Below are 21,604 nucleotides of genomic sequence, written 5' to 3'. Positions count from 1 at the left end.
AGGAAAGATACACCCTATTACATTTGAGACTATGATTTCATGTAGTAGATTTGTGTACTCAAGAAAGTCCCACATACTTGCCCTGGACTTCATTGAAAATTAATTGGGAATTTGGAATTTAAATCCAGTTCAGTCAAAGAGAATGTTTTGAACAAGAATTTCTCAGGATTCCATATGCATTTTTACTTTCTTCAAATTTATCCTGGGAACAGAAAAGAAACCTTTGGTTCTTGATTTCAGGTTAGTTTAAAATTTTTCAGAATAGACTGAGTTGTCAGTCATTTGACCTGTCTTTGATTTTTCAGCCTGTTTTTGTAACTATGCTAATAATCTTTGGTAACTTAGTCCCTTTAGGCTCGTGATTTTGACTGTTCCTTTTCCCATGTTGTAAGCCACAGCAATAATCCCACTGGAAGGAGAACTGTCCAGAAAATAAACCTTTTACTTGAGTTTTAAAAGTGATTCTGCATCCTTATAGGATGTTGTAGAAAGGTTCTCTCTTTATCTCTTGTTACCTTCTTTGCACTGTTTTGTTCAGATCCCATTCCTGAATCCATCCTGAGAAAAAATTGACCTGAATGTCCTTGAAAGCAGGGGTTTGGTTACCTTGCATAGGACAAGGCTGGAATGTTTGGCTGGTTTGTGTTTTACCAGTACATCATTGGAAGGAAGGGGAGTGATCCTTGGCTATTAGGAATCTTGTGCTGTACATATTTACGCTTTGCTTACCACCCACCAAGCAAATTGAGGATCAAAGGCTTATGAGGCCCCGAGGGGGAGCCAGGTTGCTTTCTTTTCAGTGGAACCAGAAACTCCTCTTTTCCTTCCCTCCATAAGAGAAGAATCTCTGCTTAATAATGCAGCTTGACCCCTTGATCATTCCGGATATAGGGACTATGGCTTCAGGGCAGGCATCCAGACCCTTCCCATTTGGCATAGAATTTGCCTTCTATACTCTGAGGAAATAAGGTGTTGACATCCTTTCCTACTAAAGGAAAGCCTTCTTAAGAGTGTTTTTTCCTTCTGAGTTTTGTTTATAAGCATCTTTGTGGAGTTTGGGAGCTCTCTGCCTTTGTAAATTTGTTGTCTGGTTTTAGGGTCTTTTGGAACTCAGTCTTGGGATGTATCAGCTCTCTTTAGGGGAGGGTGAGGCACGAGGCTCACCAGCCAAATAAAGGTGTTTTAGAATTAAAAAGAAAAAAAAGGGGGCAGCTAGGTGGCATAGTGGATAAAGCACAGGCCCTGGAGTCAGGAGTACCTGGGTTCAAATCCGGTCTCAGATACTTATAATTACCTAGCTGTGTAGCCTTGGGCAAGCCACTTAACTCCATTTGCCTTGCAAAAAAAAAAAAAAACAACCTAAAAAAAGTTCATCAAGAACTCTTGGGCTGCTAGGTGGCGCAGTGCATAGAGCAGTGGCCTTGGAGTCAGGAGTACCTGGGTTCAAATCCGACCTCAGACACTTAATAATTATTACCTAGCCATGTGGCCTATGGGCAAGCCACTTAACCCTAAATTCTCTAGTGGAAGGGCTGTCTTTCTAACTAGTGGAGTGTGTGTGTGTGTGGGGGGGAATCTGAAGAGGGAAGGATGAATAGGGAAGCAAAGAGAAAGCCTAGCACAATGGAAAGAGTTCTGGCTTTAGAAACAGCTCTAACTAGCTGTGTGACCTAGAACAAGTCAGGTCAGTGATTCAGAATAAGCTTGTGATTTCTATAATCCTTTTTTTTTTTTCAGGAATACTTACTGATCAGTTAAGTCATAAAGGAAGTAGGAAATAGTGCTAGTTCTACATGCAAATTGAGTCTCTGACAAGTTCTCTTACTATTGACAAGTCCCTAGTTTCTCTGAGTTTCAGTTTTTCTCATGTAAAAAAAATAGACACAATACTAGCTGTAGTATTTTTTTTCACAGCATTGTTGTGAAGTTCAAATAAAATATACAAAAACACTTTTAATTGTAAACCTTAAAGCACTATATAAATACAGCTATTATTGTGTCAACATTTTTTATAAAAAGGGTAGAAGTTTGTCTTAAATATTAGTTAGGACTTGGGACTTAGTTTCTCTTTTCTGCTTTCTGGGTATATCTGTCAGTGCATGGCTTCCAAGGAAAGTGATTCTATTATGAAGACATTAATTTGTTCTGAGAAAATTGGTTAAGATTTTGTATCTGAGTACACTAACTTTGGGATGTGCAACATCACCAAAATCAATGTAGATTGTGAACATAATTAGACAAAATATGCCTTCTTACTTTACATATAATATAAAATATGGCCTTATTTTCTCAGGAAACCTACCTTTTGGGATGTGACCTTGTATCTTAAAGTTTAGAAGTGGTAAGAGAGGAAGGGAAGAGGGGATAAACAATCTTGCCAGCATTGAACAGAGCATTTCTACAAATCTTTGAATTCTCAAGATAAGATAAGATACTATTATTTTCCTCTTGTTACAATTGTTACAATTGAGAAAACTGAGACAGACAATTGAGAAAACCGAGACAGACAGAAATAAAGTGACTTTGCCCTGGTCATATAGCCAGTAGTGTTGGATGCCCAATTTGAACTCAGGCTCTTTCTATCTGCAGGCCCAGCCCTCTCTCCACTGTCACCTAGCTGCCACCTTATGGTCCATTTTCACTGACAACTTCACACTTAGAGTGGGAACATCTTGTCTTAGTGGGGACTGTTGTCTGAAATTGCTTTTGTTCTGGTCTTGCTGGGGACCAGTTGCTTGGAACAGGGAAAGCTATTTGCTCAGTCTTTCCCTTGGTAAACATGAGAACGGCTGCACAGCTGCTCTGTTTCTGGAATTGCCTGATTTTTTTTTTTAAGCATACAAAGGCAGTTGGGCTGTACCTTTGTTTTATGAATCACATGTGATAGCCTGTCATAAATGATTATTTGCTATACTTTGCGGAACAACTTACAGGGAAACTCTTATGCAGAACAAGAATGGAGTTGAACTAGGGTTGTTTAGCACATTGTCCTTTCAAGACATGTCATTCTGCCCATATAAGGTAAACTCCTCAGGTTACTTTTTACCTTGGCGGAATCACAGGAATGTCAAAGTAACAAGGCCACCCCAGCATAGCTCTAATTCTGCTTCTGCCACCTGATTCACCAGGCCTATCGTATGACTAGTTATTCTAGCTGTTTCCTTTTGCCCCCATGGACTTCTAGAGGCCTTAAAGACCACGGCTCTCAAAATAAGGAACATCATTTTCAGGTTTTGGGAGACAGGACTCACCTGAAGACATCATTTGATCCAAGGCTCTTATGTTCTCCTTGGATTGGAACATTTTAGGAGTTGTTTTAAAGGATTTTGTTGATGGATCAACAGGGCACAGAAATGTTATTTCTTCTTCCTTGTCCCCAGTCTTTATTAAGTTTAAGTACATTCACAAACTATCACAGTGTACCCAGTAATATTGATGGTCCTTCCCGATAAGTCATCAATCCTTACATCTCCCGTAATTGGCATATCCTTCCTTATATAGCTTCTCTTTTTACAACAATGTGTGAAGTCAAAATCATCCTGGTAGGGTACTTTCCAGACTTTGTTCCAAGTTGGCTTGACTCCATTCCACCATGATAGTGGATACACCCACCCTTTATGACTGATACTTGGTTTGGCAAGAGCTTAGCAATCTTCCTCCCACCCCTTTTGACTCCCCTCTTAGGAAGACTAAAGGTAGGGCAAGCCCAAATGGTAATTCACACCTGCTGTCCTGCCAGGGCAAACCATTTTTATGGAACAATTATGAGTCAGAGGTTTCAGTATTTTTTTTTTACTGACTCCTCCCTATTCCATAATTACATTTAGGCTAAAAAGGTTTGTTTTACTTCTTGAAAAATCTGCCTAAGACATTGTTCATATTGCCTGTCTCAGGTATGTAGGATAACTAGATGTGGAATGTTGAAGCCTGCCCTTCTTGGGATTCCTTTCTTGGGAAAATCACTCAGAATCCAGAGTGGTCCCATTGCCAGGAAGTGGACCAGATTATCCTCTTCATTGCTCTGCTCACCCATGAGGCCTTGGAGAGGATTGTATAATTTTAATGCCACAAAATTGACTGTTGAACTCTTAACTTGGAATTTATAGTCTAAGGTCCCTCCCAGATACCCTGGTAGCTGTGCAATTGTAACAAAGGGCAGTATCTGCCTATTTGAAGAAATCTCAGTGTGCTGTGTGCCAGGCTGTTGAGAGAGGAGAGTGATTGATCATGTTGATAGCTGCCCTAAATTCTCTTATGAGCCTTAAAGTTGCCCTGTTTCAAAAAGGCTCATCTTACTCCTAGGCACTGTTAAAAGGGAGGTTAGTTGGGGAGAAGACACTGGGATGAAGTGTCTGAAACAGTGTACATCTGTGCAGTTTGTCTCCTGGCTTCTGTTTCCTGTGTCCTGTGTCAGGATACAGATTCTCTCTCAGACTAAACACAGCAGCTTTAAAAGGCTAAGTATCTGAAAGGCCCTGATTTATAAGAACAGCATTTATGAAAATCAAAGAACACTGATTGACTTTGTCTGTTTCTGTCACCAGTGGCTTTATTAAGCCCTCCACCTAGCTCCCTGCAACAAGTTCCATATAGCATGGATTTCACTTGAGTGGGAGCAGTGTTCTGTTGTTTTCTAATCAGTCTTCTAGCTAACCACCTGGAACTTGGTGGGGAAACAGCTTCACTATGGAGTTCATCTTTTGAAGGTGACCAGCCCATCTTTGGTAAAGATCAATCCCAGTTTATTTTTACTTCTAACAGCAAGCTCCAGCAAGAGGATCATATAAATATCAGAAAGCAGTATAGCACTGGGAGTGAGCCATATAGTAGAGACTAGATGATTTTAGATAGAAAAAGGAATATGTGGTCCATTCTTGAGTGCCATGTGTTTGTGGACTTGGTCCACACCTTTAGGTCCAGAAGCCTACATTTACCTTTGAGCCATATGGAAATAGAATCTGGGGCTCTCTGGTGTGATGATATTGGGTTATACTAGCAGAGTAATTTTAGGTCTGGAAACTTTGTGCTTAATCTGCCTTGAAAGAAAGGTACATATTGGAAATTCAGCCTATGGGTTGAGTATCCAAAAGTCTGATTAAACTAGACCCAGCTTTCATTGAGGTCAGTTCCATTTGGGGCTTTTCACAAATAACAAATATCTGTAACTAGACTTTGTGTGTTCAGGCATTCATTTGATATGATGTTAATGCAAAAATGTGTCCCTTGTCAGTGCTGCTTGTTGGGATTCCAAGTAGTACTTCAGAGAACAGACCTAGCTCATTTTACTATCCTGTTTAAGGATCAAAGTTTAACCAGACAATCTTTAATCTGCACAGTAACTTGAGCTAACCTGTAAGCTGTTGAAAGCGCAAATAGGGTTTTTTTTTTCTTTCTAAAGCAAAGACATACTGTTCCAAAGGTGAGAGGCCCCTTAGGTATGATCAGATTCATTTTAACAGCTAGATGCCAACAAGGCTGACTAGGAAGAAATTGATGAGCCCAGAGACAGTGGCATACTTTTGCCTCTATTGCTTGCCCCAATTAAAAGACAGCCTGTTTTGTTTATTCTTTAAAAAAAAAAAAGCAGTGTACTCCAGGGCAACAGGCCTCACTTCCTCTTCCTTCCGAAGAGTGTCCTTTTAGACTAGAATTTTACCCTATTGGCTCACCTGCTATGCTTGTTAAGATCCAAAGCTCTTTATGGAAACAAACTGTATGGGAGAAAAACATAAAACCATTTCGGAGGAACCATTTATAATGGTACCCAAGTGAGCTTATTTTTAAGATATATATATATATCCCTTTATAAATATCCCTTTGAAATAGCTAGATTATCAGTACTTTGGGCTACTCTGGTTCTTATAATTAAGTTTTTGCCTAGGAGGTTAAAGTCTCATTCCTAAATTTTCTAGGAGTCAAGTGATCAGTACCACCATTAACTTCCATGTGATTGACCATGACCAAGTTTTTCCTTTTTGGACAAATTGTTAAGAGTAGATGTTCACAACTTCTTTCTAGCTTTCCCATTCTGATTCCTAAAAATATCTATAAATGTTTGTTAAACAAAAATGTGGGCTCAGGGCTTTTCCCCAATTGATAAATGATCAAAGGATATCAATAGGGATTTTTCAGTGGAAGAAATTCAATCTGTCAACAGCTATATAGAGAAATGCTCTAAATCATAATAGAGAAATGCAAATTAGAACAACTCTGGTGGGGCCTTACACCCATTAGATTAACATGACAAAAAAAAGGGAAAAATCACATATGTTGGAATAGCTTGCTGAGGCAAAAAAAATGGTAGTGTATTGTTGATGGAGCTGTGAACCTGTGAACTGGTCCAGCCATTCGGGAAATTTGAAACTATGTCCAAAAAGCTCTTAAATTCTGAATACCCTTGACCCAGCGATACTACTACTACTACTACTACTACTACTACTACTACTACTACTACTACTACTACTACTGCTACTACTGCTACTACTACTAGGTCTATATATCAGAGAGAGCAAACAAAGAGGGAAAAAAGCCATGTGCACAAAAATATTTATAAACAGCTCTTTTTGTGGTGGCAAAGAATTGAACACTAAGAGAAATTGGGGGACAAGTTATGGTACATGAATTTGATGGAACACTATTATGCTGTAATAAATAATGGAGGGAATTTCAGAAAACCTGGAAAGACTTGTATGAACTTGAACTGATAAAATGTGAATTGAGCTGAACCATAACAGTTTATCTAGTAATAGCAGTATCGGAAAGACAAACACTTAAAAGACTTCAAAACTCAGATTAATACAATGACCAACCACAAATCCACAGAACATAATAAAACGTTAATCTGCTTGTAGAGAGCTAAAAAAACTCAGGGTGCAGATTGGTGCTTATTTCTTTTCTCTCTCTCTCTCTCTCTCTCTCTCTCTCTCTCTCTCTCTCGTATATATATTTGTTATGGACTGTGTTTTTCTTACCTTCTCAAAGAGTAGGGAGAAGATAATTCAGAATCGAAAATACGGTAAAATTTAATTTGAGAGTGAGAGAGACAATATAAATGATCTCTAGCAAGAGAATGAGCCCAAGGCCTGGCCTGGCTTGCCAGTAGACATGGACCTAAAAGGGAATTATTTGGATAGTGCAGAGCCCAGGTAAAGATAAAAATGTTGATTCAGTGATTCCACTTATGCTGATTACTTAAGTTTTTTGTTAATTTATGCTTTTGCAGTTTGTGTTTTAGATTTTCTTTTGTATAGAGAAGTAAACTGTTCTATACTTTAAGAAAAAAGAAAAATGGCCTTAGGGGCAGGAAGTTCATGAAGGTTAAGGGGTATTTTGAATTGCATGATTCCAGATTTGATTTCACCAAATTCAATAGTAGATTGGCAACTTTTAGTGTACCCCGGTGGTCATTTTTCTGCATTGGAAAATTTAGTGCCATTTTCCTGACTTCTTGCCTAGGAGAAGCCCAGTGCTTTAAAACTTCAGGTCCAAGTGCACATCCAGTAACTTTTAGAATAGATGAGTGTCGTTGCCTATTTCCCCCTGTTGCCTATTAGAGCTGGAAGAATTTTAGGACTGTTGACTGCTGTGGTTCCAATAGAAGGTTCCTCCACAGACTCTCCTTGTCCAAGAAAACTGGACTCAAGGAACTATAAAGCAACTGCAGAACTTATTTAGGTTGTTGGGGCTTTGTGTATTTACTTTTCTTTGGTTGGGTCATAAGGTTTAGCTTATGGAAGGCCCAAGATCTTTTTTTCCCTATCCTCAAAAGAAAAACACTCAAGTATTATCACTCTTCTTTAAGCTGGATAACCATACAAAAATATATAATAAGATTGGAAGCCATAAAGTCATAGAATTTTAGAATAGGAGGGACTCTTTGAAAGCATGTGGTCCTCTCCCCTTCATCAAGATGAAGAACCTGAGAATTTGGGACTTCTCAACTATTTATCAGTGACTAAGGTTGAGTTTCTCATCCTGCAGGCCAGTCCCCTTTTAGAACACATTATTGTTTGAACTTGACAATGTTGCCTGTTAGGAATACAGATAACTTTTGGATAAACTTTGGAATGTGCTATACACTGCCCTTTGGGGTATTTATACCTCTCTTCCAAGCAGAACATATGAGTTTTCTCATGTGGGAAGAGAAAATTCCTAATAAAGAAAGCTACAGATGAGGACCTAGGAATAAGGATAGTTTTGCTCAAATTAAGTTGTTTGCAAAAATCCATACATCCAGCATATCCAGCATGCTATGACTATGGCTTGGTTGAAGAATCAACATTTTTATTTCTATGATTATGCTCATGCCAATTGCCTCTGATGTCTGTGCCATTCTAAATGAAGGAGCCCCAGATTGCCATGGCCGTGTGAATCATTGCTCTAATTTGGAGCCTTAATCCATTTTCCTACTTTTTTCTCCCTAATCCTTTTAGTAAATTTTAAAGCACACAGAAATGAATTGTTTTCATAAATTCTTTTCCAGGAATATATAGTTCAAAATATTCTGCAGCATAACTGAGTTAGGAACTTGGATGGATAGAAACTATCCAGCAGACTAGGGCCTGTGAAGGCATCTTTGCTGAGGACTCCCCTGCTGGTAGCAGGAGCTAGAAACAGAATTGACAGGTTCTTGAGCTACTTTTGTCTCAGCTCCTCTAGTTCTTCCCTCACTCAACCCTCTTTAAAATGAGAAGACTGAGGAAAAGAAACCAGGAAAGTAGTTGCCTTTTCTATCCTTAGCAGCCCCTTTTCCTTTGTTCATGTCTCGTATATCTTGTGAGGTCTTAGAATATAAGCTCCTTGAAGACAGGCACTTGATTGGGCTTCACTGCTGTCCAGTTGTACAATTACTGCATTTCACTTTGCTCTTAGGAAATCTTGTAACCCAGATTTCTCAAGACTTGGCTGCAGCCTGAAAAGGGGCTTTGTAGTGGTGCAGGCCAGAGGGCAGGTGAGCTGGCTTTCCTTTCAATAGTGTGAAAATGAACCTCACACAGGGGCCAGTTCTCTCTGGCAGACCTGAAAATAACTCAACTGATGGTTGATAAGGGTGGTAGGTGTTTGCCCATAGGAATAAATAGCTCTCCTTCCTATGTGTCAGAGCCTTGGACCTCCTTCCTCAAGAATCTGTGGATACACTTAACATGGGAAGCATCAGATACCACAGCAGGCAAGGTCTGAGTTCAGGAGGTGGGACATCTTCCTCACTCACAGTACAACTGATGCCCCGGAGGAGCAACAGACCTGACACGGTATTTAAGATGAGGAGATTTAGCCCCTACCATCTTCTGTTTGCTGAGGACTGGAACTTCAGTTGGGGAAAATATCTGACCTCTAAGATTTTTGAAATCTGAAGGAAGATTAGCTTTAGAATTCAACGCTGTTCTGGGAGAAAGTCAAAAGTGATGTAGCTCAGGAATAGGGGACAGTTGATCTTTAAATCCTTTTCTGGGTACTGATAGGAGCCACATTCAGTTAGTTGATTTGTCTTGTTTGGTTTGATAGAAGCAAGAAGCAGTACATTCCTTTTTATCTTGCTTAAGGTTTACTCACCTGTGCTTAGGGAAAAGGTTATGTGCTACTGAAGTAGAGCTTGTTTGGCCAAATTTATTTTTAGCTTGAAAGGTTTGGGCTGAGAATAGGTTTTATATGAGTCAAACTTTTATTTTGGTTGTTGAGGAATTTCAGCTTCTCTTTAAATGGCCTCTGTAGGTGCAGATTTGTTCTATCTCCTCGCCCCATCAGTACTAAGTATATGTTTTGTAACAGTAAGCTATTTGGGAGAAAGGAGAAACAAAGCTCTTTAAAATGGAACTATTGCATCAATAAACCTTTTCTTCTTTCTGAGAAGTAATGCTTGGCTATTAGTGCCATTATATCCTTTGGAAACTGCTTTGATGCTTTATGGAGTTTTCTTTTGAAAATTCATTTCTCATTCTACTGAGAGTAGAAAGTTTTTCCCTTTTTTTAGGGGGGAGGAGGAGAGTCGACTCTTGTCATCAATAAATGGCTCATTTAAAGCTCATGGATGCCACATTCCCTACTGCTGAAATCACCTCAGCCTCCACTGATTGGGTCTGAATGTTTGGGTGGAACAATACCCATCATTCATTCATTCATCCATCCCACTTCCTGGTTGCCTAGAACCAACTCCCCACAGGAGCCCAGCTTGATGGGAGGGTCTTGGTTACTCAGGAAGGGTTTTTATGGCCCAGCAAGGAGAGGAAGATGACTGGCTTTAAAGGGTGATTCAGGTTAAGTTTAACAAATAATTTAAGGCGGGGGGAAGCGTTTTCCAGATCCAGATCCGCAAGAATAGGGAATTACAACAGTATATGAGCCTCTAAATTTTTCTTTCTCTTTCCTATCCAGAGAGGTTATAGCAGACTACAGATATATGATTGTAACTTTTTGCAGTTTTGTGGGTGTGGCTTTAAAAAAAACAAAATATTGTTTTGCCAAAAAAAAAAAAGTCTGCCAAAAAATGTTGCCAATTTTGCCCAAAAAATCTAAATCAAGTTCTTGGGGGGTAGGGTTCTTCTGTAGATGGGAATGGCTTCTGAGTAGAAAGAACTTTTTTGCTTTGGCAAGTTTCCCAAAAGTTAAGTGAATGTTATCCTAATTTTTTGAAAAGGGGAGAGAAGATGGTCTTTTCTTGTTGCAAACTATAGAGAGTCTGTAAACAAGCTAGAGAACTTGATTTCACTTCCTGGACAGATTCTAGGACATAATGATTATGGGGATACTTGCTTAAACATCTAGAAAATGAAGAGGGGACCTGATCATTAAGTGCCAGCACACTTCCCCGGAACAGGCCTTTCTTGTTCCTCATTTACTTTTTTGGACAGAGCTTCTAGACTGGTAGATCTTAGGAACATGGTATGGTTTCCTAAGGTATATGTAAAGATTTTAGCAAAATCTTCTGTGATCTTGTGGATCAAAAGAAAAGATGTGGACTGAACAACTGTTCAGTTAGGTAGATTTAGGACCAGACCCAGGCCTTTAAATAGTTTGATGTCTTTTGAGTAAGCCATTGCTTGAAGCATTTGCACTAGAGAATTGTGCTTGGACCTTTGTTTGATTTTTTTTTAATCAGTGATTTGTGCAAAACCATAAGAAAATGACATAAAACTAGGAAATAAGTCAGAATCCAGAAAGGAAGATGGAAGAAGCATGGTTTAATAACAGTTCAGTTGAAAATGATCTTGAGGTTATTATTTAGTGGATGAATTTTAGAGTTAGATGAACTGGGTTCAAAGTTATCTTGGGCAAATCATTTCAAACTTAGGTAAGAATGACTTGGTTGAACTAGGTCACCTTTTTGGGGTCTTTTCCATTTCTGAATCTAGGATCCTGTAGAGGATCCAGTAGAAATCACTGTTGGGATATGACTCCAAGTAAGCTGTGCATTAAGGAGGTATAGTATCCCAAACTAGGGAGGTAATAATCTTGTCCTCTGCCTAGTCAGACAACATCTGGACTATTGTCTTTCATTCATACCTCTTAGGAGGGGCTCTGATAAGTTGAAGACTTTCTAGGTAGACAAGTTAGGACCATGTCTTATGAAGTATTGTTGAGAGAAATGGTAATTTTTGACCTTAAGAAGGGAAGTTTAAGGGAAGAGGGATTAGATGTTTTGTTTGTACACCCAAGAGGAGAGAGGTGGAAGCAATGGGTAAAAATTGCATAGAAGAGAGATTGAGAAAGGGGCAGGAAAAATTTACAAATAATTAGAATTATCCTAAAGGGCAATGGGTCTCCTCTGCCCATTGTGAGAGCCTCCTCATGGCAGGTCTTCAAGCAAAAGCTAGGTGACCATTTGTGGGGGGATGTTGTGAAGTAGATTTTTGTTTGCTATTCAGTGGAAAGTTTCTAAGATTCTCTTCTCCATGGTTTTAGAAGCCTTGGTTGTTGTACTCTAAAGAAGAAAGTCTGTTTTAAACTAGCTTGTTTTTGTTTTGTCTCAGTTATCTTTGATGAAGGTGAGTTTAGAGTGTCTCAGCAGAACTATTTTTACCTTTACTTTTCCCTTTTAATCTGTTTTCCTAAGAGTATAGTAGCCAAACTGTTAGTATGGATGGCTTACAGTCTGACCACTCTGTTGCCCCAGAGGGTGGGAGTGAGATCAGAGCCCTCATAAAATGGTATTTGCCATCAGAACCAGACAAGCTGGAGTCTGTCTTCCTGCCACTCTTTCCATATTCACTGAAAAAGAACAGAGACAGGAAGGAGGGCAGGTAGCTATAGTTACTCTAAAATGAAATTGAAGCTGAAGCCTGGGGTTTGCATTTCTTGCTCCTCCAGTTCAACAGCTCCCTTCTGTACCACCCCAAATACACTGGATTTCCATGGTGGCACATTTGGAAATTTAACCTAGGACAAACAGGCCAGAGTAGGGACTGTCCTGCTTTTGGAGTCTCTTTTTTCTCCTAGTGAAAATTAGTCTATTATCTAAAATTGAGGTCTAAGAGTACTTCAGATGAATTTAAGACTTGGCATCAGGAAATATCTAATGCCTTTGTTTGTTATAAAAGTTCTGGGACTTGGAGCTTAGGACTTGATCCGTAGAAAGAAACATCAATCTATGTAATTGAAGTCTAAAATAGGTAAAAATGAGAAGTGTTTAAACTGAATGTTATTTTTGTAACATGGTTTTAAAAAAAAAGCCAGAAACACTTGAATTTTTAACACATTTATTCTTAAGCCTTGGCTCTGTGGGTTGCTTCTCTTCTGGGAATGATCAGTTGTGGCTAATTCAGAGGTTAGCAATGTTACTTATCTCTTATTTTCTTTCACTTAAGCTAAGCATTTCAAGAATAACTCTTGTCACCTGCCCTTTCCCCTTAAGTTAGCTTTGTAAAAGGTGAATCCAAACAGTTAGCAGAAGAATTCTTAGTCTTCTAGGCCTTGATCTCCTTGGTATTCTTCCTCTATACTTTTATTACTTCATAGGATTGAAGATTTTGGTCAGCATGTGTTCTTTTTCTATTGAGGCAGAGTTCAGCCACTCCTTGCCTTGGTAGATGGTTTTCATGAGTTTCTGTGACCAAAAACTCCCATCATTTGGTGACTAGCCTTCTGCATTTAGTATTTGGATGTCAGTCAATCCTCAATCATTGAGGGACCTTCCTGGGTTTGTGCTTCACTGACAGTGATTTTGGGCTACCCAGAGTCATCACCATACTATGTTAAGACCTTGGTAAAGGGGTCTTCATTTAAAGCATCATCTTGGCTATCAATCAGCTTTTACTGGGGCAATTCCTTGTGTACCGAAGAAGGGGATTGAAGTTATAAGTCAATTTTCCTATGTGGAATCTTGGACTTTGCAGAATGGACCTCACAGATCACAAGTCATAAAAATCCTTTCTACCACGTCTCCAATTACCTTCCAGATATTGCTTAAAACCTTTACCATTCTCTGAAGTAACTCAGGCCACTTGCAGAGTTCTCATCATATAGGGAATCTTTCCTTTATAGCAAATTATAATTTATTGGGGTTGGGGGATTGCACACCAGCAGAACTTTGCATTGCTCTTAGCTATTCTCTCTGGAGCCCAGTTGGACAGCCTTCTCTTCTCCATGCTGAGCATCCTTAGAAACTTCAGGCATGAACTCCCAGTTTCCCCTCTAACCTCTAGTTTATCAGTGTCCTCAGCAAAAGGTGTTGTTGCCCAGATGTGACCACAGTTCATCTGTGGTCTGACTAGGCCAGGAAGATCAACCCCTATGTCAGGAAGGCCCCAGGGCCGTTCTGCGAATGGCCTTTCTGACTGCCACTGTGCACTGTTAAAAGCCACAAACCTTTCGCAGATGAACTGCTTCTACTTGTGCCTTGAAGTTGATTTACAAGACTGGAGGCAGTATGATGTAGTATTTTAGAGTCTAGAAAACTTGGTTCACATCTTACTTCTGTGAAATCACAGGTCAAGTTTAAAAAAATAGAAGAGAGCAAGTGCTAACTGTAAGTTGTGACTTCTAAGGGCTGTTCAAAAGAAATGATTGCCTATAGTAAGAGAGGGCTTCTTGGGGAAAATTAGCTAGGCCTCGAAGTGTAGGTAAGCTTTGACTGGACAGAGAGAGTTCTAGGTGTTCCATGAGAATGGACAGATGAAGAACAAAGCTCCCCTTGTTTAATTGTTCAGGGGAGCAGTGAGTTTGGCTTAGTAGAGCAAAGTAGATGCAAGTTGAGAAGAAGGGGAAACCAACTTTATTCACATCTAAAATCCAGGTTAATCTGTACAGATGCTGAGCAAAAATACAGTGCTAATTCTGCCCTTTTAGCTCAACTGAGTCAGCCATCACTGACTTGGTGTGTTAGAGGGCCACTTCTAGATCGATATGTTCCTCTCTGGAAGTTGAGTTCTCCTGAACTTAGTACCAGGACACAGGAAAGATCTGCCCTTGGGGGTTTTGCCTGGCAGAGCCAATTTGAACCAGCCATTACTAGGTGGTGCAGTGGGAAGAACCCTGGACCCAAGTGAGGAAAATCTGACTGATATGACCCCAGGCAAGTACTTAACTGCTGCCTACTTCAGTGTCCTCAAATGTAAAACATAACAATAGCACCTAAATCCCAAGATTGTTGAGAAGTGCTACTACCTGCTACCCAGCTAGAAGGACACCATGCTCCTCCTCCCTCAGGCTCTGTCCCTCCTGATGCCTCAGTCTAGGCGACACTTCTACTTCTCATTCCCCATACCTGTCTTTCACCTTTGCAACTTCTTCAACATTCTCTTCTCTTCCCTGTCACTGCCAGCACCCCTGGGGCAGACTCATGCCTGGACTGTGGCCACAGCATGCATTGGATCTGCTGGTTACTTCTATCCAATCTCTGTCACCAAACTTCATTGATAACTCCATTGGTTCCCTTCATTTTCAGGATCAGATACAAAATCCTTCGACGTTAATAACCTTTATAACTTTATCCCCTTCTCACATTTTCAGTCCACCACATACACTGGCCTCGACTATTCCACAAAAAAGAAACTTTCATTTCTCTGCTCCAGACATTTTCTTAGAATGCACTCCCTGCTGGCTCTCATCTCTGTTTCCTGACTTTTTAAATTCCTCTTAAAAATACCACCTTTTTTCAGGAAGCCATTTCCTACTTTCTGGATTCTAGTGCCTCCCCACTTTTATTTTCTCTTGATCCTGTTTAGATTCTATACATATTTGTTACCCACATAAGACTGTTAGCTCCTCAAGGGGGGGGGGCCTGTCTTTTGCTTCTTTTTTGTATCCCTGTCAATCAGAACAATTCTGCACATAGTGGGTGCTTAATAAATGTTTATTGATTGACATAGAAATCCTTTCTTCCTTCTGTTCTCCCTACTTCCTTCACTACTCTCCTGGTAATCAGGACAGAAATCTGGTTTCAAGCACTGGGCTGTGACACACAATAGCCACATGACCTTAAGCAAGTCATGTAGTTTAATCTCTAAGCCTCCATTTCTTAATAAGTTTTTGAGTAGGTGATCCCAGGTGTCTTCCAGCCCCAAAATTTTGATTATTTTTGCAAAAGAGCCATAGCATGACTTTCCCAGTCCACGCTTCCCACCCCTCCTGTCTATTTTGTTTCTTCTGTAGTCCCTAATTGCTCCCCTTTACATCCCAAGGACTCCACTTCTGATAAGGAGAGCTCTCTAGGACTCTGTCAGAGCCCAGCACGTTAGAAGTCTGAAATCTCTTGGTATATCCATTCATTCTCTGTAGGTCCAAGTATTAATAAGTGGCTATACTCTGTCTAGGAGGGTTTGTTGTGTTGTATCTCTTTTTGAATGAGTGTAGCTGGTAACAGTTGTCAAAACAAATGGTATTTGGCTGCAGCCTCTTTAGAAAGAGCTTTGGCTCTCTCTTCTCTATGTTGCCCCCTCTGCTAGCTTATCTGGCAGGTTACAGACTTGGACTGGTAAGCCACTTTGTACTTTGAGTTGGTATTGTGCCCATTTTAGTACCAGCCTCTGCAATTGGAGAAAGTCACAAGATTAGCCTGGAATTAAGTACTTTTCCCAGTATCACTTAAGTGAGAATGAGCATAGATGTCATTTTCCCCAAAAGGTTTAAGTGCGCACTTATGTGAAAAGAAATACTCTCTCCTTCATTTTTGTTGACAATATCTTGTAAGATGTCCTAACTAGGAACTACTACACCCCCCCCCCCCTTTTGTTTGTTGTGGCTTCTTTGGGGTAAGGTGTAGATGCCTTTTTTTTTAAATGTTTATTTCCTACTTTATTGTGGCTTCTTTGGGGTAAGGTGAGGGATGCCTTTTTTTTTTAAACTTTTATTTCCTTGTATTTTCTCTTTAAATATCAGAAAGGGGGAACACTCCAGAAATGGAGCCATGTCTTGGACTGCTACTCCATAGAGATCCCTAAATGTAGGAACCTTTTGTTTCTTCCTTGAGAATGTCTGTCTAACTCTTATGAGGCCTTCAAGACCTACAGTGTGATATAGGCCTAGTTTGATTTCAGAATCTGCATATTTGGGGAAATCATTTTGCCTCTTTGTGCCCAGAGAGGTTATTTGACTTAAAACCATAGGTCACATAGATCCTAAAGAGCAGAGCCAGGCTTCAGTTGTATTTTTTTTTTGCCTCCAAATTGCATACTTTTTTCAATATCATTGCAGATCCCTTCATCTCTCTCAACTTCAGCTATGAAACAAGGAAGTTAAATTAGATAGCCTTTAAAGAACATTCCTACTCTATAATTGATTTTATGTTAGGGCTTCTCTAATTCTAACATTCATGATGTTGTCTATGGGGGTACATTTTCCTTTTTACCATGCATAGCAGAGTGAGCAGGCAGACAAGTAGGCTAGACTTCATGATGGGTATTTTGGGGCTGGAGACCACATCTTGGGACTCAATTTTGTTCTCTTTCTTTGGTTAGGAGCCATAGCTGGCCCTGGTCTCTCTGGCTGAACATAACTTACCCACTTAAAGAAGAAGACTGTCTGGGAATTTGGTTGTAAATAAGCATACTGTACCCTAATCCAGTGTTTTTCGGTTCCTTAGACCTTCACAGCTTGGTGCAACTCTCACTTGCGGAAAGCTGGTACTCAGATCGAGAACATCGATGAGGATTTCAGAGATGGACTCAAACTCATGCTCCTCTTAGAGGTTATTTCAGGTAGGGCTTCTAACAGAAGTATAGAGGTATTATTGTCAGAAAAAATTTGTGGAAACCTCCCCAGAAAATAGTAGCTGTAGATAAGAGTGAATTTGCTCAACTACAGTGACATTGAACTGAGGTGTTCCAACTGTCAACTCTGGGGATTTTACTAGAATGGGAGAATTTTAAGTGCTTTGGGGAGGGAAAGTGATTGACAACATATTTATGAAATGGATCAAAGAACTCGTTCTCAGTTTGGCACAATTCTATTCTCTCCCTTCCTGCAGGGGAAAGGTTACCTAAACCAGAGCGAGGAAAAATGAGAGTGCACAAAATTAACAATGTGAACAAAGCCCTGGACTTCATTGCAAGCAAAGGTGTCAAGCTGGTTTCCATAGGAGCTGAAGGTGAGTTAAGGATTGTGTCTGTAGGATCAAGTGCCAACTTGATCTTTCATTTTTGACTTCGACATATCAAATTGTGCTTATAAAGCACAATAAGAGTCATGTTGGGAAGAAGAATGACTGATAATGACATTTCATTTTGGAAAACCAGGGGTTTCAGGAACATTCCACAATGTAAAAAAAAGCATTTTCTTGATTTTGACTTGGATTAAATTGACCTTTATTCATATGAAACCTTATTATTATTTGCTTTCCTATTAGAGAAAATCTATTGTATAGAGCTTTTCTGAGAAAGGAAACAAAATGACTTTCCTAACTACCTGTTCTTTAAATGGTTTTTCTAGCAGTATAGGAATGATTTGGCTTCACACTTAGTCATTTTAAGCAAAAGTCTGCATTTGTGAGTTAGCTAGTATGGGTACAGAGAGAACATTGCCATGTGTTGGAAATGATCTCAGTAGAGTCCCATAGCCCTCAAACAAGAAAGGAACTTTTGAGGATTGGGGAGGTTGGGTTAAGAAGCTCAGTTTGGCACAAGGTAGTTTGATTGGGAGAAAATCCTGAAACTATGAATTTTATACTGAAAAAATAATGCTATCATCAAAGAAGACTTATGGACACACATCCAGATTGGTTTTCAGCCTTTGTTGGCTGCTATTCATTTATTTCTTACAAATGCTAATGACAAAACTCCCCTGGGTTCAGGGAATAGCAGATGCTTGTTCCTGGGCACAGAAGTAAATTATTAGACCTGATCACAGTCTACAGGGTAGATTGAATGTGTCCTAATTTTCATTGAGGGGGTTCAGAATAGGCCATCCTTAAATACACTGGTGCATTTGCTCTTCCACCAGCTCCTGACCTTGTGTGAAAATCTCCACACCAATAAGTTCTTCTGAGTATTTAGAAGCTATCTAGATGGAACCTGGGTACTTCATTCTTAAAGTCCATTTCCTAACCTCCTGTTCCTAGTAAATGAGGATAATGTCTCTCCAACCTTTTCCCTTAAGCTACTATACTTGAGGGAAAAAGTGGAATGAATATTTCCTTAGTCCAGTGACAGATGATAGAACTCACAGGCACTTTAGAAAGGAGGTGAAGGAAGATTGGGGCCAACAGTTTGGCCAACACAGCTAGCAATTTTAGCCATTAGTCAATGCAGCTTTTCTTTCCTGGGATATCCATATTGTTCCAAATTTTAGAAAAATAAAGAAAACTAATTGTTATTAATGACTAGATCAAGAATTTAGCCCATATGCCAACACATTTTATTTGTGTTGCTTCAAGTATCACTGTGAGATATTTCTTTGAAGGATGCCAAGCCTATATTCTGGCAGTCAAGTTGTTTTGGTGGGGAGAGGAGGGTAAATTTCTCTCCCCCCCAAAAAAAATTGAGCTTCACATCCTAAGATTTATTTTTTGAGATTTTCTCTCTTTCTGACCTGGCCCTAGAATTTTGCTCCTTAACAGCAGCATTTCTTTTGCTAAAATTTTATTCTGTAAATAGAGATGGAATCAGGAAGAGGGAAACCAGACGCAATTGTCAGTTTTCATTTTAAGAAAACACTCAACCTAAAAATGCTTGCTTTTTCTCCATTGAGCACTGCTTCCAAGCACACACATGCATGTACCCTATCCCCCAACTCAGGGTTACTTCCCACTCTTAAAAGAACTAAGTGATGGGGCCAGTTAAGTGGCGTAGTGAATAAAGCACCGGCCCTGGAGTCAGGAGTACCTGGGTTCAAATCCAGTCTCAGACACTTAATAATTACCTAGCTGTGTAGCCTTGGGCAAGCCACTTAACCCTATTTACCTTGCAAAAACCAAAAAAAAAAAGAATAAGTGGGTAGCTTGTTGAGAAAATGTAGGTGACTTCAGGAATACTTAGAAGAAAAGGCATCTGTAGAAGCTCAGTTAAGTTGTGGGGTGGTATCTGCATTGCCAAAAATGAGCTGAGCCAGTGGAAGGGCTCTGGTCCACTGGATCAGAGCAAGAACCACAAGATAGAAATCTCTGCCAGACTGCTCTGGAACCAACAGCTTCACACATGGAGAGGGAGCTGTACATCCCTCAGAGGACTGTCAAGATCAGAGATGTTGGAGAGAACTGACATTTTTTAAAAATGTGCAACTGATGGGGCGGCTAGGTGGCGCAGTGGATAGAGCACCGGCCCTGGAGTCAGGAGGACCTGAGTTTAAATCTGGTCTCAGACACTTAATAATTACCTAGCTGTGTGACCTTGCAAAAACCTAAAAAAAAAAAAAATGTGTAACTATTCCTTTCCAGTGACTGCCCCTTCTCCACCAGAACCCTTCCTTGAAGTAAATGAGAAGAGTCACACAAAACATGTCTGACTGGCCAAAGCTGAAAACAGGCTCCCTTGTCCACAGCTAGACACCTTCCCCTCCCACCAAGAGAGGTGACAGGCACCATGCCTAAAGTGGGGGACTGCACTCTTTTTTTAGACCTTCATAATTTTGGGGATTCTTTCGTGTTCTGTTTTCAGAGATTGTGGACGGCAATGCCAAGATGACCTTGGGAATGATCTGGACCATTATCCTTCGATTTGCCATCCAGGACATCTCAGTGGAGGTAAGAGTTAATGATTGTTATGTTAGAGACAGCTTGTATCTTGTCAGTTTGTTTAGATTGTATTCCTCTGAGATTATTTCAGCAGGAAATCTTATTGAGAATTGACTTTTTTTCAAGTATAAAGCATCTAGCATCTTTGGTATATCATCTTGGATAAATCCTAATCATCCTAAGTTTTCTGCTACCACCTTCCATAGTTGGCAGATGTTATTCCACAGACCTTTAGACATACTTTAGCTCATTGGATATACTTGTAGGAGGTTGGCAGATAGGTGTCCCAAAGAGAAGAAATAGCATGTGGAAGATCAAAACAGAATCAGGAACAGAACCCATTGGTTTTGACTTTTCTATGGGTGCCACTGTCGTTTTCTTTATTTTGGATGTGAAGCAGCATAGGGAATTGTTTTCCTTTGCCTCACCCACACATACAGATTCACATTCCTTGCTGCCTAGGTTTGTATGATGTATGATGAGGGGAAAAAGAGGTAGGGAGCCCAACAAAACTTAATGGAGCCCTTGATTAGGAAGGGAAAATAATCTCCTTTTCCTGAGTTCAGCTGAATTTTTTCAAATGTTATAAGTACATTGGGTTTTCTTACATGACCTGTTTTCTGAGATTTTTGGGTAAAGGTGACTCACTTTCCTTACAGACTCTAAAATGTATATTATCCAGTCTTTTTTTAGTCAACACAAGACATAGAATTTCATTTTCTATTCCCAGAGAATATATCCAGTCTGTAGAACTGGATAATTCCTATCTTCTGGGATAGAAATCCTCATCTGTCCTCATTGACTTCATAGCTTCCACATAGTGTGTTGGCAGCTTAGTGAAGCAAACTGTTTAAAGAAGTTCCATCCTTCCCATTGTATTGGCTCACAGAACATCCAGCAGTATTCATTTGTCTTCCTTCTTTTGGAGTGCCTAGGAAGAAGGAAGATTATATAATAAAGGATATGGGAGAAGAATTCCACTTTTATAGAGTAATGAGCACTAGTTTTGCTTACTCTTTTTTTTTTTTTTTTTTTTTTTTTGCTAGGTAGTGGGATTAAGCGGCTTGCCCAAGGCCACACAGTTAGGTAATTATTAAGTGTCTGAGGCCAATTTGAACTCAGGTCCTCCTGACTCCAGGGCTGGTGCTCTATCCACTGTGCCATCTAGTTGCCCGTTTACTCCTTTTGACCATGGGCAAATGTTTTGTCCTTCTCTTCCTAACCCCCTTCCTCAGTTTCTTGAAACAGAAGGATAGACTAGATTATAACCATTTCAGCTCTCAGTATAGAAATATTTTCACTCATGCTTGAGGTGCAGGGAGCATGGCATCATCACATATTTATTTTGTATTTTTGTCCATTTAACTTTTGTCATCAAGAATAAACATTTCAGGGGGTGGCTAGGTGGCGCAGTGGATAGAGCACCAGCCCTGGAGTCAGGAGGACCTGAGTTCAAATCTGGCCTCAGACATTTAATAATTACCTAGCTGTGTGGCCTTGGGCAAA

The 21,604-nt window shown here is 39.9% G+C and overlaps 1 protein-coding gene across 3 annotated transcripts in view; it reads left to right on the top strand.

Annotated features, from left to right (window-relative positions):
* Positions 1 to 21,604, top strand: part of ACTN4 (actinin alpha 4) — a 78,328-nt gene that overhangs the window by 29,202 nt on the left and 27,522 nt on the right. For all 3 annotated transcript variants that reach the window (XM_074219022.1, XM_074219020.1, XM_074219021.1), the window contains exons 2-4: positions 17,015 to 17,129; positions 17,399 to 17,518; positions 20,022 to 20,106. In XM_074219022.1, coding sequence (XP_074075123.1) covers positions 17,015 to 17,129; positions 17,399 to 17,518; positions 20,022 to 20,106 — 320 coding nt within the window. The remainder of the gene's footprint in view (positions 1 to 17,014; positions 17,130 to 17,398; positions 17,519 to 20,021; positions 20,107 to 21,604) is intronic.

This window comes from Macrotis lagotis, chromosome 1 (assembly GCF_037893015.1).
Source record: "Macrotis lagotis isolate mMagLag1 chromosome 1, bilby.v1.9.chrom.fasta, whole genome shotgun sequence".
Taxonomy (NCBI): domain Eukaryota; kingdom Metazoa; phylum Chordata; class Mammalia; order Peramelemorphia; family Peramelidae; genus Macrotis; species Macrotis lagotis.
The sequence above is the reverse complement of the archived record's forward strand: the minus strand, read 5'-3'. Positions and strand labels throughout refer to the sequence as shown.